The sequence below is a fragment of the Carassius carassius genome, chromosome 25 (genome assembly GCF_963082965.1).
Source record: "Carassius carassius chromosome 25, fCarCar2.1, whole genome shotgun sequence".
Classification (NCBI taxonomy): domain Eukaryota; kingdom Metazoa; phylum Chordata; class Actinopteri; order Cypriniformes; family Cyprinidae; genus Carassius; species Carassius carassius.
In genome coordinates, this window is record NC_081779.1 from 14,340,521 (window position 1) to 14,368,270 (window position 27,750).

The following is a 27,750-nucleotide window of genomic DNA, read 5'->3' on the forward strand; positions in this document are numbered from 1 at the left end:
GAAGACAACAAAGCTCCTTCTTAGCGTCACCAAACCATTCAATTGTTATTGTTTTGGTAGTGCGCCATCTAGTGGCAGGTCCTACAAACTGTACCTTTAAGAAATATTAAGAAAGATAAATAAATAAATAAATAAATGAAAAACTCCACAGAACAGAAAAAAACCTATCTTCAGTTTACTTCTCTAGGTACCCAGGTAGTTGCTGAATCTTTTCTTGGCTTCGGTCCGACTAACAGCAATACTTTTTGTGATCATCTTTGTTCATTTTCTCCCATCTAGTAACAATGATTCATCCCACTAAACTCACCTCTCTATCATCAGCCTCACCTCTGTCCATCTCCTGTCATTTTATCATTTAGATCAATACACCTGTTAGCTGCCTTCAAACAAACACAGTACATCTCTTTTGTCTTCTCATCATACAGTAGATCAGCTCTCACTTATCCTCTATCTATTGCTCATTCACTCTGGCATACTGCAATCTTATATTTAAAACCCAGCAGCCTGCAAGATCTTTGGCTCCAACTGCTGCCTTGTATAATAGCCGAGAGATGTAAGCTTGTATAAGCATTTTGCTGTTCGGAGAGCACTTTAAGTTTTTATTGCATGTTGTGAGATCCCATCAAAGGCTCTGAGAGCTTCTCATTTTTCTCTGCGAAGTTCTACAGAACTGCAGGGGTGAGTGAAACCGAGCCAGGCCCATCATCCATCCCTCGACTCCCACTCACTTCCTCCCGCTCATTACTTCATTATCCCTCTCGTCTCTCATCCTTTTTTGTGTCACTGCACTTCTAGCGAAGCAGCCATGGCTCATCGGTATGCCTCTAATGCAGCATATTACACCAGCACGCCTCCAGCTGCATCGTGGGTAACTGCAATACTTGTGGGGAACAGTCCGAGGGGAAACAGAAAGGGATGTAGCAGAACAATCAACTGAAAGTTTTTGTCTGCATTTGTATCATAGACTGGCAATGGCCCTGCGTGGCTCAGAGTGTGGCTGACTGCTACTGATCACATTTAATGGCCCTACAGTCAAGCAGTTAGGCCAGCGCTCCAAGTAACACCACATACACACACACACACACACACACACGTTTGTTTTTGTGAAAAGTGGGGACATCCCATAGCGTAATGGTTTTTATACTGTACAAACTGTATATTCTATGGCCCTACACCAACCCTACACCTAACCCTAACCCTCACAGGAAACTTTGTGCATTTTTACTTTCTTAAAAAAGCATTTTGAAAAATGGGAACATGGGTTATGTCCTCATAAGTCTCCCTCTCCTTGTAATACCTGTGTCATACCCATGCCATTATACAGAGTTGTGTCCTGATACTGTATGTCACAAAAACACAATTTAACAGACAGAAGCTGATGCTGAGTGGATTAACCATGCAACAGACAAATCTGTAGACAGACATTCCTGTACTATTGTCTAAAAACAGGAAGCTGCTCCAAAATGAGGTGTCTGTCAAAGTTAAATGTAGTCAACTACAGGGACTTGTGGGCCTGTGGAAAAATTCACTTTTCACACTCTCAGTATTATGTTTTTGTTTTTAAAGAAGTTAATGCTTTTATTCAACATAGATGCATTCAAAAGTGAAGAAAATAATCATATGGTTCCCACAGTAATATTATAATGTTAATAAAAATAAATGTTTGAGGAATGGCTGCTGAAAATTCAACTTTGTTATCACTTGTTTTTCTAAAGAAACATTGTGACACCAGCAGTTAAAGATACAACAGGTGTCTGCATCTCTCTCACCTCCCCTGAGCCCATTGACTTTAAACAGACCTCCTTAAGCATGCGGTGAGTTTGGTGGGGGGTAACTGAGGATGAATGGGGGGAAATCACGTGAGTTGAGACAATGCCTCCATCGTGACATGATTGGATATAACTGTTCGGCTGTAATTGGCTCATCCGATAAATACCGCCTTTTCTGTTCATTCTCGTTCCATGTTCACGATTCAGTCTAAAATGAACAATATAATAGCTTTAATGGGAAGATCATTTAAAAAAGAAAGTAAACAACTTAGATGTAATCACTTTGTTACGTCAAAATAAGACTTGAAATGGCATGATCTGTGGGAGTTTTTAGTGAGTAATCAGTTTGGGGAAATTTAAAGTAAACATCTGTGTCTGTGACCAGTATTTACTGAGCTTCGACGACTGATGAACCGAATAATTCAAAAATAGTTAAAAGTTAACTCTTAAAAAGAATAGCTGAACATAAGTTCACAAATAAAATATATTGTTTAAATTGTTACTTCCTTTAATTATTATTTTGGAATAAATGTAAAATGCTTAAAAACACTAACAAAATTTATACTTGGCTTTAATGAATAGAATATTAATTACATTGTGTACACTACCCTCTGGTAGTGTAAGTAATGTTTATTTATCCAAGAACATGTGACTGAGACGTGAATTTCCATTTGATTTAAAAAAGAATTATTATATCAGAACACCACCGCACTCCACGTGAACAGATGAGTCAGGTGATATATAACTCTATAATTAGCCTTTTGCTCTTTGTCAAGAACACAGCTCCTTCAAAATTTACGTTAATATGTTCATCCTCATGACTTTTTTTTTGTTTATCTGGCCTGGAATGTAACTTTGCCCTCTTTTTAATCCTGTGTTTGTGGAAATACCTCTGAGGGCCTCGCCACACGCCAACATTAAGCATGCTAGTGCAGTGAGGGGGAGCTACTAGCATAAGGAGCTAAACAAGACAAACAATTGCTTACTTTATGCTTCATTCTCATGTGTTGGCTGAGTCTTCTCACATGATCAGTAACATGGTCTGATGAATACATAATTCATCAACTGACCACATGTGTGGGAGAGAGTGTTACATTTACAGGCAAGTGTTCGTGCAAGCTAGTTCCAGCTATTAGCCTAAACTAAACATAAATGTTTTATACATATGCATTTAATAATGCTTTAAAATCTGTATTCATCCTAACTTCATATTAAAAATGTACTAACTCATAGTTATGAAACTACAGAGAAAAAATATAGGTCCACCAAAATATAATAAAAATCAGATTGTGTTAAAACAATAAATAAATAGATAAATAAAGAATATAATAATATATATTAAACATATTAGAATATAAGTAATATATTGCAGAATCTGTTTTTTTTCTAGAGAGACTATAATAGGAGATTATAATATAATATAATAAATATATTAACCAATCAACCAGAATACATATGCATATTAAATTTACAGTATCTGCTTGCATCAAATACATGTGTACTGTTTTATCTCTTGTAAATCATTTAAAAAATAAGTATAAAAATAGTATACAATATATATATATAGTTATACATAATATATATATATATATATATATATATATTTTTTTTTTTATTATTATTATTATTATATTATCATTATTATTATTAAATAATAGATAATCCTGAGTACAATGGACACAAGTTGTGTGAAAAAAATGGCACTCTACACAACTGGGTGAACACACAGCGACCAAATTTGTCCGGACTGTCTCACAACAATACAGGACACTGTTTCAGCATTGAACACCTCCTTGTTTCCAGCATGGAAAAAAGCAGAAACTACACTCTCTGATAGCTTCAGTGATGGCCTGTGATGGGGGGTGGAGGGAGAGCTGTGGAGAAATAGCGCCTGACACAGACAGCTGGAACCACAGGCCTGTCTTCTGTTTCCACAGTCGTTAAAAATTCATCTCAAGAAGGGATCAGATGTCAGAGAAACAAGCAAACAAAAAATACCACAGCATTCATGCATTTCGAGACAGATCTTTGCAAGTGACTACAGCTTCAAAATTGCTGTCATAAGAACAAGATGACTGCTTGACTGACATTTTTTTCTGAACCTGAAGTGCACCAACTGTACATTGATATCTCATGAAAGCAAGTTTGTTTCCTGCAAAACAAATTCAACAAATGTGTTTCCCACTGATCATGTAACTGATAACTCGTGTAAACAAACCAAAATGTAGACATGTCTACAAAAGTAATGGACAAAACATTATACAGACAAAAATAGAAAAGTGTGCTTGTTGGATGATTAGAAACCACCTAAGTCATCATGATATCACCAACTGAGACATCTTTATCTGCAGTACAAGGTTCATATAGCCTTTTACCATTTACATAAACCCTCCTTAATCTACTCCAGTCAGGGTTACTATGTCAAAAATACCTTGATCTACTGGAGATCCCTCAAAATAAAATGAAACGGAATAATACATCCTCTGCTCCGCTCACTCACCTAAAAGATTTTCTTATCTACGTTCCTAAAAATATGTTTATATATATTTAATATAACCCTAAGATATGGCTAATAACTAGACTACAGCCATCCACCCTTTTAACTGAATTACAGGACTGAGGTGATATAGTAAAAGGCTGGATTGATTCTGTGTGGTCTATATATGTGCATCTGAGCACAGAATGGAGTGTATAATCATTGAATTATTTTAGCAGTCATTCAACTGCTGCCCAGTCTTTCGCATCCATTTAAATCCATTAGAGAATCAAGAAGGAATAAATATGCCATAACAAGAGGCTGAGATTAGCAGAGCTAATGTCATATTTCATGCAGCCTGAAAGTGCAGTTTATGTAGGTGGATGATGACAGGATGGGTGTAACAAAGGGTACAGCTAAACAAACACTAGAATTGACTGTAAAACAGACAGTCGCTCCTGCATCAGGCACGTGTTTGATGTGTCATCTGACGGGATATGCTTACTTTGCTCTCATTAAATTCTAATATTATAAAACGATCTTTTAAACAGAAATTACTCAACTGCACAATCACACAAGTAAATCAGGTTCATAATCTACAGTTGCTGAATAATGTGACAACAAAACCAGTGAACAAAAACATTAGACATAAGTTTCACACTTTCACATGATAATGCAACATCTTTCTCTCTCGTTTTGTTTCATTTCTTGTTTTGCAATGGTAAGGAACATGCCTTCGTAACTTAATGGGTGAAAAGCTGCAAAAAGAGTGATTCGTGCAACATACATCCATCTACAAAAAAAGACAGGCAGAGGACTTGGATATTGGATGCAATGTCCTCATTATCAGAGCTAGACTAAAAGGGTATGAACATTGAGTCAGGTCAACGAAACTCCACTGCCTCAAGTGGTTACAAAACTGGAATAAATCCATACGTCAGCTGGGTCAGTGGATGTTTTTGCTTTAAGATCCGGATTTTTATATTGGACTTCATGTGGTGACCAAATCTTTTTATTTTTTTATCATAGAAAGAAATGTCCCAAAAGGCTTAGTTCACTCCAAAATGGTAATTCTGTCATCATTTACTCACCCTTATCTCATTTCAAACCTGTATGACATTCTTTTTCAGTGGAAATTTCAAGTTGCATTCTCAAATTTCTCACCCAAAGATATTATACGACTTCAAAAAAGCCCACAATATACTACTTTGCTATTTATATGGCACTTTCACATCCTTTTTACAGTTTGAAAGCTTCAAATCCCCATTTTTTTGCAATGACAAGAAAGTTATATTGTACATTCTTCAGAAATTTCACCTTGTTTCCACGTTTGTCAAATTGAATATGGCACTGAATAAGGTCTATAGGATGTAAGGATGTTATGCAACTTGTCCACAGATGCACAGACTTGAAAAGACCACTATTAATTTTACTATGCCAAATAAGCATGATTGTTTTTGCATTGTTTTACCTGAATTTAGGTAATAAACCCCATGTAAACAGACAGATGTCTCCATTTGGCAAGCACAATGTAAACATGCAGATGTAAAAGGATAAATAATACACACCTAATTTATTGCATGAAATTGAAAAAGTTGAATCAGAAAATTATGATGTGATCATAATGTGATCATTTTGAAACTGATGAACCAGCAATCATCAGAGTAAATGGAGGGAAGGGCTTTTGAAAGTGTTGCTATTTCACACAGCCATTAGAGCTACTCGCACAAGAGCCTCTTATAGCAACTCTACATTAATTACGCATTGAAACCCTTTAATATGGAAACGACCCACTTAATAAACAACTAAGGAACATGATGAGCAAGAGAGAAATGTTCAGAATGATTAATGACTGACAGCTAGTCTAATCTGGTGAATGGAAAACGTTTTTACCAAAAATCAGTCACTTACTCAAGTCCGAACACAGACCACAGACTGTTATTTCCTCCGTGTCTGCAGAAAAACCATGTGGCCTGGGTTCAAAATTCCCTGACTCATGAAAAAGTCTTTCTTTTCCAAGTTAATGACCAGGGCAGTTCAGTCGAGTTCACAGTTAACCCAGTCGGCACAATGCCATTTTACAAAAGGCTGGCATTTTCTGGTTGCTCCACCTGTTTCAGTACTATATGCTTTATTTAATAATATTTAGCTCATGAATATTTATGAAAGAACACAGCTAAAGGACACTTCTGTATTACCAGACTAATCTGAATGCCAGTTTCGAACCATATGTTCGAATGCACCGTCACACTTTTGTCATTCGGCAGCTGTGAAGACCTATATTTCATGTTTATAATTAGCAGCTAGATCCAAGATTTCAAATGGAGAGAAGCATTGGGATGTGATCTGATTAAGGGACCCTAAGAATACAATTCTTCAAGAGCAAAAAGGTGTACAAACAGACCTTTTAATTCAGTTAATACTGGCACACGACCGGACCGCTCAATGAAATTGAGCTTGTGTGAGGGAGACTAGTAAGCAAACATCACGTTTACCCATTGAGAGAAGGAGGGGAACTGGTCCAGCACTGCTTAAGGGTATTAATGGGACTGATCCAACCAGGGGATGTTTGTTTTCAAGCATTTCCCACATCTCCATCCAGCTTCCGATTAGAGTTAATAGCCAGAAATGTAAACACATTTCCAGCAGCTCAAACCATTGACCATTTTCATGATATCGTAAAAAATCGATGACAACAGTTGTAGTCCAAAGCTGTGCTATTATATGGCCAAATCAAAGATGCTGGCTAAGTGAATTTATCTGAACTCTAATTGACTATAAAATGCATTTCTGCGAAGTTAACATCATAAAAATCCCCTTTTGAACAATTTGATTCTGTGGCCTCTTTCCAAACACAAGACATCGATAGACAGACTGTAATTACCTTAATGCTTCTCCTTGGATAAAAGTTGCGAACACAGCGGTTAATCATGTTCTCATGGGAGCGTAACTTGATCATAGGAGCGTGGATTGACAAACATGGGGACAGGGGTGGTGTGAAAAGTTACAACAAGGAGAGCCAGCGAGGCATGTGAGGACCAAAACTACTGTATATGTGTTCATCTCCCTGCAGGCATGAGTGGGCCCCTGGATGTCAGTTTATGGTTCTGTCTGCTCATTATCTAAATAGCACTAACATAGGTGGGCAAAAAAAGAGAATTTCTCTTAATAGATTTGGAGAAAATCAATAAATAAAGGGCATCGATAACCTCTATAGATTCAAGTATCACTATGCATTCAGACAAGCTGAACAACAGGAACTCAGTAACAAGATGCAGGTGATCTCTAAGCAAGTCTGTTTAAGGTAATTTAAAGCATACCTAGATTTAGAAAAAATACTATAAACTAGGGCCAATAAGAGACGAATAAGAGAAGAAGAAAAGAAAAATCTTTTTCTATAAAATACCAATGTACTCTTTGCATTCATGTGAGTTTTATATTGTTTTGAAAAATGATTGCTATTGAATGAGCATACGTTAATCAGTAATTAAAAAGCTTTTAACATATTTTTCAAGGCAAAAAGAATGAAAAAAAAAACAGGCAATTTATGAAATGTTAAGTCAGTACATTTATGAAATGTATTTCTGAATAATACTATTGCAATGGAACAAAAGCTGTGTTGTTAACTAAATTATTACAAATAATTGAAATTGTTGATTTTTAAACTGAAGTACAAAAGTTACAAGAAAAAAAACTGCCAAATATAAATATTTTAAAAACAAAAACTAATGAAAATAACTATTGCACATAACAAATTGTAAAAAATGTTAACTACAGTTTAAAAATAAAAGCCAATGAAAAAGATAAATAAATAATATTTAGATAATAATAAAATAACACGGAATGGAAGCAGTGAAATATCTTTTCTTCTGTTTTGTGTAAGGTAGAAATTGGTTCTATCCATTGACTGTTGATTGGATGGAAGCAGATCTGAATATGAGGCAGGGTTTAAACAGAAAAAAACAATTGGAGAAGTGCACCATACATCACCAGAGAAAAAAACATTTGACACATAACTGACCCTTTAATATGGTTAAAGACCAGCAATAAACTTACTTTCATGGGAGCACAGCTGAATTGAATTTTCCGTTTTTGTGGAATTTCCTCCTTGTCCTCCTCTGGGAGACCAGGAATCTCTGTAATCTCTGATCCTGGGTCATAGGAAAGATCCTCATCATATAGGTCATCCTCGGTGCAGCTCTCCCCCCAGGCCTGGTAGCAAGCATCTCCTTCAGCATTGAAAATAACTCTCTCACTGCTACAATATTCCTCATTGGGTTCTTCAATTTGATCTTTGGTAATACGGCTATACTCCTCTTTAACATGACCGTCTGTGTCCTCATTGACCTTGGTAGCTGCAGACTCATGTGAATTTCCTGCAGCGTCATTGACTTGAGACGCAGCTGAAGAACCATCTACAGCATTGTTTGAGTTTACCTCATCTTTTGGTTTGGGTTCACTGGATCCATGAACCACCTCTGAATTTTCCTGGGGCTTCTTCTCATCAGTTTTCACCTGGTCCATGGCCTCCGACAGAGGACTAGGACTGAGAAGATCTTCTGAAGATGATGAAACCGGCAGATTGTGCTTGCTACCCACTCGCTTCCTGTAAAAACCATGTGACGGAGACTGTCGTGCACTGGTGTCATCCTCGCTGGCCTCCCCATGTCTCTGTAAGCCATCTGGGGAGTACAGTCCTCTTCCACCTCCATGGCCTTTTCGGATAGTAGCACTGGAGCCCTGTTGGTCTATATTTTCGAACACAGCACTCAGCTGACTCACAGTGGGAGATGAGGCCTCTGTCCTGGAGCAAAGACTATCCAAAGAGTCCGTACTGCCTCTGTTTGAACGCGCCCCCCGCCAGTCATCCAAATGCTCGTGAGAACCCCTCTTTTCCCGGCCGTAAGAGTACACGGGCGACTGTGAAGCATCTCTGGAGCTCTGCTCAAAGAGTTTCCTTGTTTCGGAAAACTTTGAGTTATGCTGGCCACCGGAAGTCCGCTCTCCAGTGCCATGCTGGAATATGACCACTGACCCATCCACCCTGTTGACAAAGTTTGTTGGCTTGTTGAGTTTCTGCGGGGAGGTCTCATCCCTCGATCGTCTGTTGGACCCAGTGTTTTCAGTCCCCATCTGCATAAACATGTTCTTGATGCGACTAACATGGGCCCCGTATTGCCGCCCTCGAGGCTGCCTGACCCCCTCCGTGTCCTTGAGTTTGGGGTCTCCATCATGTCTCGGTTGGTCAAACGCCTTCTTTAAAGCCTGGAACTCCGCCCTGTAGGCATTCCGGTGTGGGGAGGCGCTCCTCAGGGTATTCCTCTCTGCCGAGGCCTCTGTCTTCAACATCTTAGCCTCGACAATGGAGGTCTTCTCAAATATTCAGTAACATTCCTTCAGGTTGTTTGTTGGGTGCAATCACATTTTGTTGGGCATTCCTGAAAACATTTACAAAAATGTTATGAGTAGCTTGTTGGTTTACAAATTATGCAATTACGTGTGCATAAGCAGACAATTATACTGTACAGAGCGGAAACTTGTCATTGTGACCTAGGGCTGCGCGATTATGGCAAAAATCATAATCACGATTATTTTGGTCAATATTGTAATCACGATTATTTAACACGATTATGAGGGGGCCATATGACCAAAACTTTATTTGAGTGATTTATTTAAAGATCTGTAAATAAGGTTGCTATGACATCTACATTGTAGAGACCAGAATTTCAAACAAACAAACAAAAAGTCATCAAAATTTTTGAAAATAATTAAACTCTCCATAATAAAAAAGTAAAGGAAAAATACAATATAATAAAAAGGTACAAATGAAACAAACTGTGCTTTGATGTTTTTTATGCATAGTCTCAAGCAGTATTATTATTTCATCATTTCATTATTTACTATATTATTACATTATTTACACTTTACTATTTATTATTATTTGTTTTAGTTTGGCTCTAGTTTTGTATTTATTGCAGTTTACATGAAAAGGTTCATGTGGCGTGGTACAGCCTAAAGAAATGAATAATCAAACGTAAAATAAAACATAGCCCGTTGTTACTTTAAGAGTCGCACGGATCCAAATTACTGTTACATGCGTATTTTCATTCTTAACTCTTTATGTTCATTTATTACATGACCGACGAAGGTATATATGAATAACATTATTTTGATGCACATAATTTTGACACTTTTTTGCATGAATTTGACCGTTTAGGCATGCACCTTTTACACTTCTCTTTTAAGCTTTTAAAATAATCAATATACATCGATAAATCAAGGATGTCCCATTTTGCAAATGTCACGTTACATGATTTTACTGATTTGCACAGGAAATTTGGCTTTTATGGAGGAAAAAAAAAGCACAACGCTACAAAAAGGGGGCGGAATAATCATTTTATCTCGATTATTGTATTTTCGTAATCGTTGGAGGCCAAAATCTAAATCGAATAATTTTTTCGATTAATTTTACATCCGTATTGTGACCCTATAGTGTAAGTGACCTTAATAAGCCCATATAGGCAATACATTTAATCATTTAGCAGACGCTTTTATCCAAAGCGACTTACAAATGAGAACAATAGAAGCAATCAGACAACAAGAGAACAACAACAGTATACAAGTGCCATGACAAGTCTCAGTTAGTCTAGTACAGAACACGTAGCTAAGGTTTTTCTTCTCTCCCAAGAATAGGATAGACAAGAAAAGGTAAGTGCTAGTATTATTTGGTCAAGTGTCTTTAGATGTTTTTTGAAAATGAGTAAAGACTCGGCTGTTCGAATTGAGATTGGGAGGTCATTCCACCAGCTGGGCACAGTCCAGGAAAAGGTTTGTGAGAGTGATTTTGAACCACAAGCACCACAAGGTGTCGTTCCCTTGCAGAACGCAAGCTTCTGAAGGGCGCATATGTTTGAACAGTTAAGTGCCATACAGGCCTAGTTGTTGTTATACTATATGCATGCAGTATATAAACTGTTATTCAAAAGTTTGGGGCTGGTAAGTTTTTTAATGCTTTTGAAAGTAGTCGTGTTCATTCAAGTCTGCATTTATTTGATAAAAAATACAGTAAAAAAAACAGTAATGTGAAATAATATTACAATTAAAAAAAAAAGTTTACTGTTTAAATTTGTTTTAAAATGTAATTTATTTCTGTGATGGCAAAGCTGAATTTTCAGTAGTCATTACTCGAGTCTTCAGTTTCACATGATACTTCAGAGTAAACATAAAATTATACATATAGAAGCTTATTGAGCCAAAAAATACCTAATGATCTGTCTGTGAGTATAATCAAAGAAATATAAACCTTTTTTTGTCAAGTCGGATTATTAGAAATGACTGCATTGACCCATATTGTTCTTAATAAGCTCACTAAGACAAGAACCTACAGTACAGTACTTCTTATAAAAAGCATGAACTGAAAACACTGTGCTTAGAACATATCATTTTAATTCAAGAACTTTACCCACTTACATTTTATTGTGGAGACACACAGAGAAACAAAACATTATGGACTACAGAGCCTAAAAATAAGTCTCACAACAAGCTGCAGTATTGGCAGAGAAATATGAAGTTGATAAAATGATGACCTGAGACGGAAAGCTCAAAAACCCAAATACATGCTCAACCAGAGAAAGGAGTGTGCCAGAGAAATTGGCTGACTTTAAGATAAGTAAAAGAACAGGTTGGAAGTAAAATTGTAAGATTAAAGTAACATCCAGACTGAGAATGTTTGGATACTGTTTGAATGGATGCTCAGATCCTCCAGTTTGAACAGCAGTTTTTTAATTAGTCACGCTGACTAATCAGAAATGTATCTAAATCGAAGTGTCTAATATGATGTGAAACATTTACATTGGAAATGTATAGTGGGCTTATTTGGTAGGTTGAGAAGCACACTCTAAATTTTGCAATTAAATAAAGCAGATACATTTTGTTTGTGTTCTGATGAGACATGAATCTCTGATGAGACTGCTCACATATCTACACAAAAACATGTGAAACTTAGATTTGGGTTGGCTTAATAGAGTCACTTCCCCAAATTCGTTGTTACAATAGCCTGCTGTACAACAGCAGGGCAGACAAAACCAACATCTCTAAAGCAACTCTGCATATCAGTTTGTAAACAACACCTCGAAAGGGGCTCGGATGCTGGAAGATGCCTTTGCACTGGCTCTAGAGTCCACCGCCCTGGTTCTAGAACATAATGCGTGATCATCACTTTGCCATAAGGGCCGACGGAGCTTTCATTTGTTAAGCTCGATGATGTTTATGCACCGAAGTGTTTTCGACGCAGATCTCGATGTGACTCGATTTGCCTTTCATCGCCCAACGTGTTAACCGCAGACAGCCGCTGCAGTCTGCCAGGATGGGTTTAAAATCCACCCCATATCTCATTAATAAATATTTTACATCGATAATAAGAGCACGGAAAGGCATGTGCACATTTCAGACCAAAACAAGGACAGAATATAACTGTGCGCGCAACCTGCATGATGTACTGTAAATAGTTGTTGGTTAGATAACAGCGTGCACTTAACGCTCACAACATGCATAACGCAAATAAATGTGAATCACATTTGTGGCAAATGTAAATATGCATTTATCAAAAGTGCGACCATTGCGCTATTCAAAGATGATGAACAACCAACCCTTGCGCGCATCACATCACATCGCCTGCATCACTGACAGCTCCATCCTGCAAACCCAGATCCATAAACACTCCAAAATTACAGACCTAGCTCATTCAAGCGAGTTGATTTAGCCACAGCTAGCAAAGCATTGCATAAAAACACGAAACCGAAGTGGCACAAGTATTGCTTAACTCCCTTGTTGCTCCAAAACAATAGAGTCACTTACCTAACGTTACGCCTTCAGATGCAATGTCAGTTATGCCAGGAATAAATGTGTACTAGCTTTAAATTATTGACCAAAGGGGAATTACATTGAACAACATTTACATTCAGCTCCGCTATCAGCATCTATCAGCATCAAGCTGCCATGCTGGACTTCACCGGACAACTGACACAATATGACTTTACACACACACACACACATATACACGAGCGCGCAGCTAGACAAAGCCATTGCAGGCGAGGGGTGATGCCGCCATTCCCTTAGTAGGGCTGTTGATACACAACACCATTCAGAGGCCAACTATCACTCAAACGAAACCAGTTCCGTTTTTTTTTTTTTTTATTTACCGCAACCAGCTGTGTTACTTGCCTGTGTGCTATTTTTATGAGAGCTTCAACAGTGTGGCAGGTGTGTAACCATTCAAGAATGGTTTAGTCCAGTAAACCTGTGTACGGAGGGAACGCGCAACCTGGCAAAGGAAAGTAAGTTATTAAAATAGCAGCATTATAACTAGTGGTTGCGTTAGAGGCCACGTGGTGACAAGACGGATAATTCAATACAATCTATAATGTGATCAGCTGATCAAATAGCCAACAATTGAGTTTTTACATAGAATTTGGGAGCATTCAGAATTCAGGGTATATAGCTCCTGTGCTCCTGTGTTCTGTGTTATGACAAGAGTATATATTGTATATATTTTTAAATTTAATGACATATTGGCAGAGGTGGGTAGAGTACCCAAAAACTGTACTCAAGTAAAAGTAAAAGTACTTCTAGAAATATTTACTCAAGTAAAAGTAAAAGTACTAGTCTTGAATAGTTACTTGAGTAAGAGTAAAAGAGTATCGGATAAAAAATCTACTCAAGTAGTTAGTTACTAGTTACTTTGGGTCATATATACTGAGCCTATTTTTATTTAGATATATAGATAAAATGTATGTGTGCGTGTATAAATTTATATATTTCATCAGCCTTTACTCCAATTTATGTAATTTATTATAAAACCCTGTCTGTTTACTTAAGTAACAGATATAGGTGTCATGCCATAACATATTTTTAATACGACTGACTTTATATTAAATGTGAATTTAACATTGAAAGTTAATGTGATATAAATATTGCTACTAATCTTTCATTGTTCAGAAAGAGAGCAAATAACATTTACAATATCAAAGATCATTTTCACTGACAGTCTAGATTTCAAACACTCTCAGAAACTCCCATTAAAATCACTGAAACTGTTAACACTGTGAAATCAATATCTTATTTACAGATTCGCACATACACACATCTGCACTTTATTGTTTCTGACGAGAGAATTCGCCAGAAAGAGGTATTCAGTCAGTGAATGAGTGAAGGAAGCACCGGCATTTTAGCGATGACTCATCGGAACGCCTCTGATTGGCCAATGCTTTAATCAGCTCAAAAGAATCATGTGTGATTTGTTATAATGCGCAGTGCTGTAAAAACGCGTCTGTCTCTGGCTCAGCACCAGCAAACAATCACAGATCTGAATTTAGCAGCTGGACTTGCTGAACGTATTCGCACCGGTGTGATTGTATTAAAATTAATAAAATCTTAATCGGCTATTTTCTGTCTTTTGGGAACTGCATTCAACTTGAATCCCCTCTGTTATAAGCCACACACGTACAATAAAATAATGTCACAGTGGTGAACTGTAATCGAATGTAGCCCAAGTTATTACCTGTTAAACAGTAGACAGCACACGCGGTGTTCATCTAATAAGGATCTCCAGCGCTAGCAAATAATAGCCTTTGCAGATTTGCTTTCAATTCAATGCAGTTCCAGCCACGTTTTCAACGCTGCTGATGTTCTTAAACGTTACAACTCCGAGTGAACCACTTTAGACACTCAGCGCGTGCGGCAGGGGAACTGAACGACTCATTCAAACTGATTCATGAACCAATTCACTCGTTTGCCAATTGGTTTGATCGAGCCTTTGAAGAGAATTGAATGAAAAGAATGAATAATTCGCGAATGGGCATCGCTCATTGTCCAGAGAAAAGTAGACGGCGCGTTTGGAATAAACTGAAGCATTTATAACATTTATTGCATTAAGATAAAGTAACGAGAGGAGCGTCGCCCATATAGTAACGAAGTAAAAGTACAGATTTTTCCCCAAAAATGTACTCAAGTAAGAGTATAAAGTACCCATCTTTAAATATACTCCGAAAAGTATTAGTTACCCCAAAAAATTACTCAAGTAAATGTAACGAAGTAAATGTAACTCGTTACTACCCACCTCTGCATATTGGTAATTTCATATTTGCGTTCATTATTTCATTTTTGTAATATTTAACATTTTTAAATCTAAAACATTTTTTTTACAATTCATATAAACAAATTCCTGTCATTAATATTTCATATTCATAAAATTCACTTTTTCATAAATACATTTATGCTGCCATAAAATGTCTGTCTAGATGAACTTTTTCTGTGTGTTTATACATGCTGCTTCAGATATAGCATCTGTGCTGTCTTTGCAGCATAATAGTGGCATAAAGTCGGTTATAAAAGTATGATTTTTTATTTTTTATATACAATATTTAAGCTAGTGATGTGTACTGCATTCTAGCCACAAACTGGTTTTGTTTACTTCTTGTTTGTCTCATTAAGCCAATTTTAAAGCCAAACTCTTTGGTTTTGTGCCTGTAATCACAAAGAATGACAAGGAAATTGAATGAAACTGCTGAACTGTGTTGGGGGTAGCACAAAATATTACAGAATAATTCTGATACACCCCCCTGTTTTTTATTATTATTATTTTATATATATATATATATATATATATATATATATATAGTAGACTACTATTTATTGTATAACACTTGATCGCCTTGTATTCCTGTCAATGGTTGTCTGGAGATGTTGCTTTGCAACCTAAAATCTTGATGGCACAAAGGACAGCCTAGGAGCACTTTTGTTCATGCGGGGTACAAAAAGGATGTAGACCCAACAGAAGGTTTGTAGCAGTCATGGTGCTCACAATAGGCTGTCCAGTTGTGCAGCGTTGTGCAAGGTGCAAATGGCAATGACCATCTGCGTGCTTAGCCTCTCCACGGGGGTTGAATACATTTTAATAGACCTTATCTCATTGTCATCTTTAGAGCTTATGGGGCATGACGGATGGGGGAGGGAGGAGCCTCCTGTGCATTATCCTTTAGAGAAGGGTTGTGTTTGTGTCTTACAGCACTGCATTTGCACAACATGCTGAAACCAAATAAATAAATACAATTTCAGTGGTCATGCTACTGTGTACATTAGTCATTAATTTTAAAACTGAAAGTAAAATCAAAGTGGTGTCAGTCAGCACCACAGACAGCAATGATAAACTTATTGCACTTTTTCCAGTCACCTTAAAGGTACAATTTGTAAGATATTTGCAGTAAAATATCCAAAAACCACTAGGCTAGTGTTACATATTTTGTCAGATTACTAACAATATCTCTAATGTTTTCAACTACTTGTAAATCATAAGAAAATTCCCATTCTAAACAGTGACACGGGGCAGTGCGGTCACCTGTCAATGACGTTAGTTCCCCTTTGTTACCGCCTCTACTGACGTAGAAACCACATAACAACAGTGTCGTGGACAAATGTGGAAGTAGCTTCGCGACAAACTTCAACTAGAAAGAGATGCCGATCTCGCTTGTGTTTTACTCGACAGGTGAGTTGTTTTGATTCGTAGCTTTACAGAAAATGTATGCTATTAAAACGATCAACAAGATTAGTATTATGTGGCATATATGCCAAACGCGGGGCATCGCATCTCTAGACTCTCATCTGATCCATCGTTTGATCGCGTCTTTGCATTGACTTTGCATGTAATCTACTCGTGCAAATTGATGAACTCGCGTTAAATCCATGATTTATCTTTCCATCTGATTGATGGCCGTCAGCGGTTGGGTAGAAGACAACACATCCCATCAAACCACGCGATTGTTATTGTTTTGATAGTGCGCCCTCTCGTGGCAGGTCCTACAACCTGTACCTTTTAAATATATTTATATATATAATACAATATAATAATGTGTTTTTATAATAATAATTATTGCTAATATTATCTCTATTGTTATTGTAATTACATTTAATTATAAAAACATCACTTTTTTCCCACTGAGTATCTTTTTAAGAATACTGCATTGAAATGAATGAATGAATGAATGAATGAATGAATGAATGAAAAACGAGAAATACAAACAGCTAAAGGCGAAAGATAGGATCATATATGTCTAATAATTTGGTAAGATTTTACAGTATGGGAAATCTCAGCAAGAAAGACTTCAAATCTAAGCAAAGTTTTGAAATTTGTTCAAGTAGGCTAAATTTTACAAATTGCAAAAAAAAAATGACTGAAAGAAATTTTACAGAATACACATAAATTGAAAACATGAGCAAAAGTCGTCATGTGAAAGGGGAGCTATTTAGATATTATGCAAATGTATAAATATCTGATGTATTTAGCATATTTAAATCTCATAAAACAAATAATAACAATAATAATGATGATGTTGATAATAATAATAATAATAAAAAATGCTTCGGTTTGCATCCTAGAAAAAAATATTGTATGGTTTGTGCTACATGTGTTTTCCATTCTGTCCTGACTGGGTCCCCCTGTAAATATAGCTTGTGATTTTTTCCAGCATCTGCGCCAGATGTTTCAGGCAACCAGCGCCCATCAGCTTCAGTGAGTTGGAGAAATCCGAGCAGCAGAGGATGATGCTTATGGCTGTCACATCCCGAGGACCACCAGCGACACTTCAAGTGTGTGATGTTAAAAGCCACTGAGGCAAGTGAACGATGGCCTTGGTTGGCGTTTTCGCGGGGCTCATAGTGGGTACGTATATAGACCTGAGACGACGACACTGGGGGAAATACTCGTTCTTTTCTATCGGATGATAGCTAGCCTGTTGGCTAACGGAATAGCTCTCGTTCTCATTACATCATATGGATAAACTGACTGGCAGTTAATCGCTAATAACGCAGGGACGGTAATTTACCAACTACGTGTTGGTGACGTTAATATAGCAGATTACACTAATAATATATTATTTTATACCTGCCGCTGGTCTTATACTGTAACGTTAGCTAAATGCCAGCAATATACTTACACTTGGTTCTTTTGTTTGTCTAAACAACAGGAATGTCTTTTAAGATCACTACGCCGTTTTTCTGAGTAACTTAACGTAAATGGTTTATGAAATTTTTCCTCTGTTATTCCTCTTGTCCGTTGTAAAAGCCGTTGTTCGTTCTGTCGGTGACATAGAGGGCCAAAAGCCGGGCTTTAATCGACTCCAAACAGAGATCTGTATTTCAGAGTAGCTGTGACTGATTGTAAACACTAACTGTTTCTCAAAAACTAGAATGTCGCCTGCTTAGTGGTGGGGATTGTGATTCATCCATGTGAATTGAATCTTTCGAATCGGTTCAGTGGCCTTTTCTGCAGGTTTTGCTAGATAATTAATGTTTACATTTTTGTTTTATGTTACAATGTAAAATCGACTGGGAGACCAAAGAAAACAACATAACGGATCTATTGTTGTTTTTTTATATAATTTTCTGAACTGCTGTGAATTAACAATCAACAACAAAGAAAATAACAATCGACTAATGCAATCATATAGCATACTTTAAAAAAGGAGAGATGTACAGATGAATGAAAAATATAAGTCAGGAGAACTGGAATGATTAATTCTCTTAAAATATCAGTTCAGTAGCTACACTGATTAATTCATGAATTACTTATACAGTAGACTTGGGAATTAGGCATGCATAGCCAGATACCCAGAGTGGTACATGTGATATTTATAATGCTGACTAGGTAGGCAGCTCACTAGAATTTGAGACAAAGCCGACATGTTTGAAGCGATCATAACACATGCACAGCACTTTGCTGTGTAAAGCTTTTTGGGCTTAACACCTGACAACCTGCTAAATCGCCAACCTATATAATTCACCTTCCTATTGACTCTTTTGAAGTAGAAGAGGAAGAACTACTCCTTTAACAATACCACTGTTGGTATATTATAACACGCAGTTACCCAGTTATTCAACCTCTAATAAATAAATAAATATATATAAATGTTTGTTTTAAATGGTTTACAGTTTCACATATACCTTTTGATATGCATAATACATTTAGCATTTTTTGCATTAAATGAGTGCATTGATATTACAACCAGTGTCCACTTCTTCCAGTCTATTAAAATGAAAATCGGTATTACCTGATAAACGGAAAGCTTGAGAAAAGTATCACTCACTTCACTTTGAGTGTGTTCCCGGCCAGTACTTTGAACAGTTTGATGTCTTCACAATCCTGCGATTAGTCTGCATTGTTTTTTTATGTTCCCAATGAATCGTGAAGTACATGAAATTCCCCTTTGACTGGAAAAGAGAAGTCAGCACAGCGCTGATTCAACAGTTCAGTAGGACATCCCTGGCTGTGTCACGGAAAGGGAAGGAGCGAAAGAGAAAGTGTCTTAATCATAAACCAGGATTAGGCATTTGTACTGCAGGGCTGTCTGTAATTTGTGTGTGTGTTTGCGCATGTGTGTGTTCACTCTGCCATTACTTAGTGTTGAAAAGTTTGGCATTAACCATTAATGGTTGATCCATTAGAATATAGTGTTGTGGATCACCTTCAGATTGCCTTGAGTTCACATATTTAAATCAGTTTATTAGGGGTGTAATGGTTCAGATGACTCACGGTTTATTTTGTATCATGGTTTTATCCATCAGCAGAAACATACATTAGCTGAACTCTGTCTGTTTTACTTTGCTATTTTTAACAAACCATATAACAGATGCATTGTCAATTTTTTGTTGAACCATGGTACAAGAGTTTGAGTTTTTACACTGTTACACCCCTACATTTTATAGAGTCTGGGATGTGGTTTTGTTGCTATTGGGTTTATATCAGCCTATGGGCTAAGGTCGCCCTCAGGCTCAGGGTGACAGTATAAACCATCTGGCACTCCATTTTTTCAAAGCATGCATCTGTGACCCCATGTGTACAAAACCACAGCCATCAACACCCCAGAATAAGATCAATACCTCCACCATGGATAAAAACATTAGTAATGCCACAGCTGTTCAAAAATCTGTTGCTCTTGCTTATCAAACTAGTCTGTTTTTTAGCAGTTTTGTCACAATTCTGCACATGTGAGAGGTGCAGGTCTAAATGGTCTTTCCATAAAAGTCATGCAACTCATTAAATGATGAATTATGCTTGCTTATAGTGTTTATTTGCATGCACTGTCTGTCCGCATTGTTAAATAAATTATGCAAATGAGGTAACAAAAATGCTAAAAAACCTGTCTAGTGCAGTTCGCATGACAATTCATGCAAGGCATTACATGCAAAGTTTTTAAATCATGACATGTGAATTTATATAGCTGCCAGTGGCAATCTCAGCAAAAATATCACTCAATTTAAAATATTTGGTTGCAAATGCGACCCGTTTAGTCACAGTCTGGAGCCCTTAAGCACATGCTTTGGCTTGAGTAATGTAGTAGGAGCTGTTTTGTATCTGAAAGCTTGAAGAGATCTGGCATTTCTGTAGTGCATCACTGCAGTAGCTTTTTCCACTGCAGCACACGCCCCTGTGGAGATTTAAAACCAGCTTCCTCTCAGCTGACTTCAAGTGAGAAAAGAATGAGACTGCAAAAGCATGCTGGCAACCATCTCTCCAGTTTCTTTTATAAACTGCTGAAAAAAATGAGTGCTTTCCTTTTAAATGATGCTTGAATGTGGAGTATGTGTTATGCCAGAGAAAGGGTTTTGATGTGCAAAGCGAGGGGTGGGGAAGGCATGTGAGATCTGCATTGAGCGTTTGAGATTGTGACTCACTGTACTACCGTTCTGATAGGACTGATTGGCCTGATACCCAACACACACTTATCCACTTGCTCAAATAACACATTCTCACAAACTCCCACTCAGATGATTTTTAGAAGAGAGAAACACCCTGTTACATAAATGCATTAAAAATAAATACAAGTTAAAATAGAGAGTTTACAATGGAATACTGGAAAAGGACCAAAATATATATATATATATATATATATATATATATATAAATAAATGCAAAAATAATCACTGTTAAGCTTCTCTAAATCATAGACCTAAATTATAACATTATTTGTTATGTCTGTCTCAAGCATCAAATTGTTTATTATGGTATAACAAAATCATATCTTGTAAAAAACATTTTGTTTTTATAAAGTATATAAACTACTATTGAACAGTTTTTGATAGAAGTCTCCTATGCTCACCAAGGCGGCATTTATTAAATCAAAAATAGAGTAAAAACTGTAATATTGTGAGATATTATTACAATTCAAATAACTATTCTATTTAAATGTAATTTATTCATGTGATGGATGGCAAAGCTGAATTTTTAGCAGTCATTACTCCAGTTTTCAATGTCACATGATCCTTTAGAAATAATTCTAATATGATGATTTGGTGCTCAAGAAAAACTGTGTGTGTGTAATATTTTTGTCAAAAAATCTTTATAAAGGTCTTTACTGTCAATTTTGATCATAATTTGTCCTTGCTGAATAGAAGTGCTTCCTTGCTGACCCCAAGCATTTGAATGGTTGTGTGTATATATGTATTTGATTGTTTTCTAATAGCTAATTCTTTATTGTGCAGATGTTTTACTGTTTACAGTAAGGGAATTTAGTCTGCCACATTACACTGCATTTAATTCTTTTGTCATTTCTGACTGCACCAGTGGTCACCATCCTCTGTAAGTCACACGCGGACCGCAACGTTTATCCTTCTGCCGGAGTGCTTTTCGTTCATGTGCTAGAGAGGGAATACTTTAAAGGGGAGTTCCCACCATATCCAAAAGCAGGTACATTTACTCCACTACTTACACAATAATGTAACTATACAGATTAAATGTTTCGCTCTTTTAATTTTATGAAACCCCTGTTCACCTTGGTAGCTACTTTGCATAACACTGCACACGGAACATGTTAAAGTCAGTTTACATGTCAGAGCCTATATCTTCAAAGGGAAATATGGCACATAGTTAATGTAAACATTTCTCTCCATAATATTTATATTTTGTGGTAGCCATGCAAAAGCGCAATTTGCACAGTCTGCCATAACCTTATTGCTCAAATAAATCCAACTGAAAATTATTCTTCATTTCAGGTGATTCGAGTAATGACCCCATCACATTTAACACCAACCTTAAAGGCTATCCTGACAGGCCTGGATGGCTGCGGTACATTCAGAGAACCTCTCATAGTGATGGAGTCCTCTATGGTTCACCAACCGCTGAATATGTGGGCAAGCCGACTATCATCGAGGTGTGTCATGTATAAACACATCTGACCTCATATACACTACCGTTTAAATGTTTGGGGTCTGTAAAGATTCTTTGCAAGAAATTAATACTTTTTATCTAGCAAGGATGCATTAAATTGATACAAATTTGACATTAAAGCTTGTTCAAAATAAATGTTGTTCAAAAACATTTTTAAAAATCATACCAACCCAACTTTTAAACAGCAGTGTATAGTTTTTATTCTTGTAGAAATAAATCTAATATTTTTTTTTTCTAGGAAAATAGAAGGTAACAGGGCAAAGTTGAAATTGTATGCATGAGAATGCTTTTCTCCTCTTTGTGTACTGTTCAGGCTTTAGATTCATGTAAGGATTTGGCTTTGTGATTCTTCTTTACCCTTGAGAGACTTTATGTGTTTGCATCTGGTTCTGACTTCCTCTGCATGGTATGAATGTAAATCTGCCCTGAGCCGGGCTTAAACTTTTCCTCTTGCATGTTGCAGATTACCGCGTATAATAAACGCACTTTTGAAACTGCCAGGCACAACTTGGTCATAAACATCATGTCTACAGAAGGTGAGAGCCAAGAACTTATAGTTTTGATGTAGCAAATCTCATTATAACATGCAGCCACATGCTCAAAGAAAGACTCTGTTGTCTGACTGAAAACCCTAATATGGAGAATAATCCTAAAGTATGAAAAATATTTATTTTTAAGGTCATTATAAGATTCATGAATATACCACCAGACATTTACATTGTTTTCGTAAAACTGTTATGTAACACTGTAAAAAGAATTCCCGTTCTTGATCTGTGTTTAGCTTTAAGCTGAGCAACTGTTTCAGTGCAGATGTGACGCTCACCACAATCTGCTTTAAAGAGACACTTTGATATATCAACTATATTATCCAACTGTTATATAACCTAATTTGGGTTATTTCTAATTGCATACAAGAAGATATGTTCATGTCTGTGCTCTTTTGCTCTCTGGCAGAATTTCCTCTGCCCTATCAGGCTGAGTTCTTCATCAAGAACATGAATGTTGAGGAGATGTTAGCCAGTGAGGTGCTGGGAGATTTTCTTGGTGCTGTCAAGAACGTGTGGCAACCAGAGAGGCTCAATGCCATCAACATCACTTCGGCGCTGGACCGGGGTGGACGAGTGCCATTACCCATCAACGACCTGAAAGAGGGGTGAGATCTAAAGATACACTGAAAGGAATTGATTGAAACATCTTATTGGCACAGAACGTGCGATATAACCAATAAATATGAAATAGTAGCAGTAGTGTATCTTATGCTAACAAGTGGTTTAGTAACTGTATAAATTGCAGTGTTATAAAAAAATGTATTAATTCAAAAAAAAGAAAGAAATTCATGAAAGGGAGAACATTTTGTCCTAGAAGGCAGAAGAGCAATGTGTATTGGATTGTGAATTTACATAAGAGGCTGCCCTTCTCGGTTCACATTTCTTTAGAGGACTTCCCCCATGCGTTGGCATAAGTTGTTCATCAAATATTCATGTCCTCTTTCAGAAGAAAAAATGTTACAGATGAAGCATTTTAGAAGCTCTTGGGTAAAGCAGAAACGCAGACAGAAGATGTATATTGTCTGTCTAGTGCAATCAGACCCTTTATGCTTTCTGGACATCATGGTTATGCCAAGTGCTAATTCACAGTCAAACTTAGCTTAAATATTTAAGAATATTGTGCATAAAACCTTGCCCTTCAGTAAGTCTCTGTGATGTTCACAGTGTGTATGTGATGGTGGGAGCAGACGTGCAGTTCTCGTCGTGCCTTCGAGAGGTGGAGACCCCACAGAACCAGCTGCGCTGCAGTCAGGAGATGGAGCCCGTCATCAGCTGCGATAAGAAGTTCAGAGCTCAGTTTCACATCGACTGGTGCAAGATCTCTCTGGTGAGCGCCAGATCTCTGGCTCTGATTTTTTTTTTTTTTTTGCTAGCAGATAATGAAGTGTAACATATTCATTCCCTTATAGTGTTAAGCATTTATTTATGCTGAGCCCAGTTTGTCTTTTGTTCTTGAAGGTGGACATCACTAAGGTTGTTCCTGTGCACAGTAACCGTCCAGACCTGGGCACAGGTGTGCTGCCGGACATCGGCGAGTACAACCCGCCTTCTGAGTCACTGAAAAGTAGAGACTATTTTGCTGACTTCCTGATCACCCTGGCGGTGCCCTCAGCTGTCGCCCTGGTCCTCTTCATCATCCTCGGCTACTCCATGTGCTGCAGACGGGAAGGGGTGTAAGTTCCAGTGCTAAACTCTTGGTAAAAGTGAAACACACACAAACAAGCAAGCAAAAAACTGCTCTTATTCTTAATGCTTATCCTTAGTGCCCATTGTATAAAGATCAACATTTAAATGATATATTACTTTTAGATTACAGTAAACCATGTAGTGCCACTATGGCATCTTTCAAATCAGTTAAGTGAAGATCTTGAGGGCTTTTTTAGTATTTGTCAAATTCTGAAAGGCAAGACAGTGTCGCATTCCTGCCAGAAAGCAGCTTACCATCTTCATCAAGCATCAGTTTTTTTTCCACCATTTAATCATTAACTGAAACACACTCAGTCCAAAGGATCCATCTGTTGTATTCAGAGCCATTCCGGCAGATGTTTCCTCTTCATTATCAGCCAATCCCAGTCTGTTTCCTGATGATGTCACACGCCATCAGAGCTGCCGCAGCTGAAGGAGACCCCTGCTTCGCCAGACCTCGGTTGATCCATTCACACCCCTCCATTGCCCTTCTGACTCACTCTCCATTGGCTTTTGTGTGGTTGTCTTGAACTATTAATATTAGAATTTAATTCAGTCATTTTGTTTTGTTTCTAGGGAAAAAAGAAACATGCAAACACCAGAGTAAGTGTTCCCTCTCCTGTGGTCTTTTTCTTTCTCCCTTTCTGATAATTTTTCCTTTCTTTACATAGGTCCCCATTTTTTTTTATCCCCGTTTAGTTATCTCACATCCTCAATCATAGTGACATGTTCATTTGCATCTCATTCATACAATCGCCTCCGTGTCTCCATGGTGTCATCAATGGGCAGCTGCTTCAGTGACAGAGATATATGTCAGCTTATTATAATTGTAAATAATTTATAACGAGGTAGTGTGACAAAAAAATCAAATATTAGCAGATACCCTTTTGCAAAATAGATTAATAACCCAGTGTTAGAATTCAGTGTTAATATAAATGTTTAGCGGTTGCATAGCAGCGTCAAGCATTCTGTATTATACTTTTGTGCATGCATGTGCTTTGAATAGTCATTTAGTTGCTGCTTCTATTCCCAGTATCCAGCTGGTTCACCACAGCTCCATTCAGAAGTCTACTAAGGAGCTTCGCAGCATGTCTAAGAACCGGGAGATTTCGTGGCCTCTCTCGACACTGCCAGTCTTCCATCCTGTGAGCGGAGAGGTGGTGCCGCCCATCCACCCCGACAACTACGAGACCACCAGCATGCCACTCATGCAGACGCAGACGTGAGTCTGTTACTTTAGCATTAATCAGGGTTTCTTGATGGAAAGTAATGCACAACCCTTGTTTGGAAATGGTGAATCTGCTTTAAGAAGAGATGAGAAAGTAGGTTACTATAATCCAGTGTTCTTTAAAACAGGCTTGAAGCTCTCAGTGACCTGGTATTAACTCACTGATGACTTGGAACAGATTTCAAATCACTACATATGTGTATTATCATCAGTAAGACTGACCTAAAACTCTGTGATAAGATGATGTAGAAGAAAAGGAAGAAGAGTTGGAAAAGGAATTGCATTAATGATTTTTTTTGTACTTTTAAAGATTATGTCTTTTGATTCAGTTCCATTCCAATTCCAAGAGTTATAGTTTTAATAATACAAAAATGTGAAGAAATTCTTATAAAAGATGCATTTCTGCTTCAGTAACAACACGTACTTGATCTCAATTTAAAGAAACGATTCACCAAAAAATGTAAGTTTTGTCATCATTTCCTCACTGTGATGTTGTTTTAAACCTGTATGAATGAAGTATTTTCCATACTACAGAAGTAAATGTCTACTCTTTCGTTTGGAAATTGTACTGCACTGGTTGAGTATTGACTAATTTTTTTTCTATTCACTGAAAAGAACCGACTCATTAGAGCCATTACAGTTTCTTTTGCGCTGTTGAAGAATAAGTGAGAAACATGTTTTTTTTTTTTATGCAAGAACTCTTAATGCATCCGACCCTCATTATGCAATTTTTTTCTTAATGCAATCGGTTCTTATTTCCTAATCCTAACACAGTGTTAGTAATAAGCATTTTGACCAAAACTTTGTGTTTATTCATAGAAATCTTCAAAGTCAGATCCCAATACCACAGCAGCAGTCCTCTGGTAAGTGAAGCATTTAAAACTGATGCCTAACCTTTTCATCCCATTGATACAAACAGCACCTGATACCAGATGGCAAAGCAATAGATTTAAACATTTTGTTAAATTATCCATAAAAACCAAGGGCTGTGGCATTTCTCCATGCAGTGAAGATGTTAATTGTAGTCTTGGTGCTGTAGTCTCTTTCATTGCTCTCTGGTGAACCCCAGTGCACACATGATGAACTGCCATCAGTCGACTGTGAAATCTCTTCCTGTCTAACATGCTGTTCATTCATTCATGCTAACAAAGGAGATAATTATTGTATGTCGACTTTTCGGAGGCTAGAGGCAAGTATACTCTTTGCATCTGTGATAATGTGTTTTAACAAAGAAGAACAAGACTAGCTATTTCATGTTTCTAAAATGCACCTCTCATTGTAGGTAAATGGTATTCCTGAGGAGAGAAAGGTGGCTGAAGCTCTAAACCTGTGACCTCAGGTGGCTTCAATTTTGTGCCTGTTTAATCGTGCCAAATGTGCATGTGTAGCTGTAGCTTCCAGCTCAATGCCTTTCTGTTCTGTCATGCACGTCTAAAAGTGCAATATCCAAACGTTATTCAGTGTCAGAACTAATGTTAAGATGGGGCACACTAAAAGAATACTTTAAAATAGAATTCACATTAAATATACTGTCAAATGTTCTAATGTTATGGTATGAGCCACATTTACGGGGATCTAAACAAGTTGATATTGTTTGTTTTGTTCTCTTGTATGATTAAATGTGTCTTGATAAATGAATACACTTGCCACTAAATAACTATGCTGGCATATGTTTGTTTCTGAGGATGCAAGTCATTTAAACAAATGAAGATGAATTAAAAAAAAAACTTTTTTTATTTATCGTCAACATTTACTGTACAATAAGATGAAGGCATTTCCAAATTAAATGAATAATTTCACATTTGAGGCCTTTGGGGTTTCTTTAA

General features: G+C 37.1%; 2 protein-coding genes across 9 annotated transcripts in view; one reads left to right on the top strand and one right to left on the bottom strand.

Moving 5' to 3' along the window:
- LOC132104274 (neurabin-1-like) overlaps positions 1–19,557 on the bottom strand; it is a 58,229-nt gene extending 38,672 nt beyond the window's left edge. Inside the window, exons 1-2 of one of the 6 annotated variants that reach the window (XM_059509621.1) lie at positions 19,383–19,557; positions 8,302–9,683 (exon numbers count right to left, since the gene is read on the bottom strand). In XM_059509621.1, the coding sequence (XP_059365604.1) occupies positions 8,302–9,594 (1,293 nt within the window). In that variant the 5' untranslated portion in view covers positions 9,595–9,683; positions 19,383–19,557. Of the gene's footprint in view, positions 1–8,301; positions 9,684–12,893; positions 13,000–13,101; positions 13,315–19,346 lie in introns of those variants that run through there. The other 5 variants (XM_059509622.1, XM_059509620.1, XM_059509625.1 and 2 more) reach the window with 5 other exon arrangements.
- On the top strand, positions 17,744–27,659 carry sgce (sarcoglycan, epsilon). 3 transcript variants are annotated; one of them, XM_059509627.1, is made up of 12 exons: positions 17,744–17,959; positions 21,860–21,982; positions 22,288–22,445; positions 22,926–22,998; positions 23,417–23,615; positions 24,175–24,337; positions 24,469–24,683; positions 25,273–25,299; positions 25,730–25,918; positions 26,744–26,787; positions 27,076–27,113; positions 27,207–27,659. In XM_059509627.1, the coding sequence occupies exons 1-12, from the start codon at positions 17,923–17,925 to the stop codon at positions 27,255–27,257; spliced, it is 1,317 nt and encodes a 438-aa protein (XP_059365610.1). In that variant the 5' UTR covers positions 17,744–17,922; the 3' UTR covers positions 27,258–27,659. The 3 variants fall into 3 exon arrangements, with proteins under 3 accessions (XP_059365610.1, XP_059365611.1, XP_059365613.1); XM_059509628.1 differs by lacking the exon at positions 25,273–25,299; XM_059509630.1 differs by lacking the exon at positions 27,076–27,113 and having other exon boundaries at positions 17,745–17,959.
- Positions 27,660–27,750: the final 91 nt, after the last annotated feature.

Coding starts and splice junctions, on each gene's coding strand:
- sgce (XM_059509627.1), top strand. CDS start 17,923: ATGGCCTTGGTTGGCGTTTTCGCGGGGCTCATAGTGG. Junction 22,446..22,925: donor GCAAGCCGACTATCATCGAG/GTGTGTCATGTA, acceptor TGCATGTTGCAG/ATTACCGCGTATAATAAACG. Junction 23,616..24,174: donor ATCAACGACCTGAAAGAGGG/GTGAGATCTAAA, acceptor TGATGTTCACAG/TGTGTATGTGATGGTGGGAG.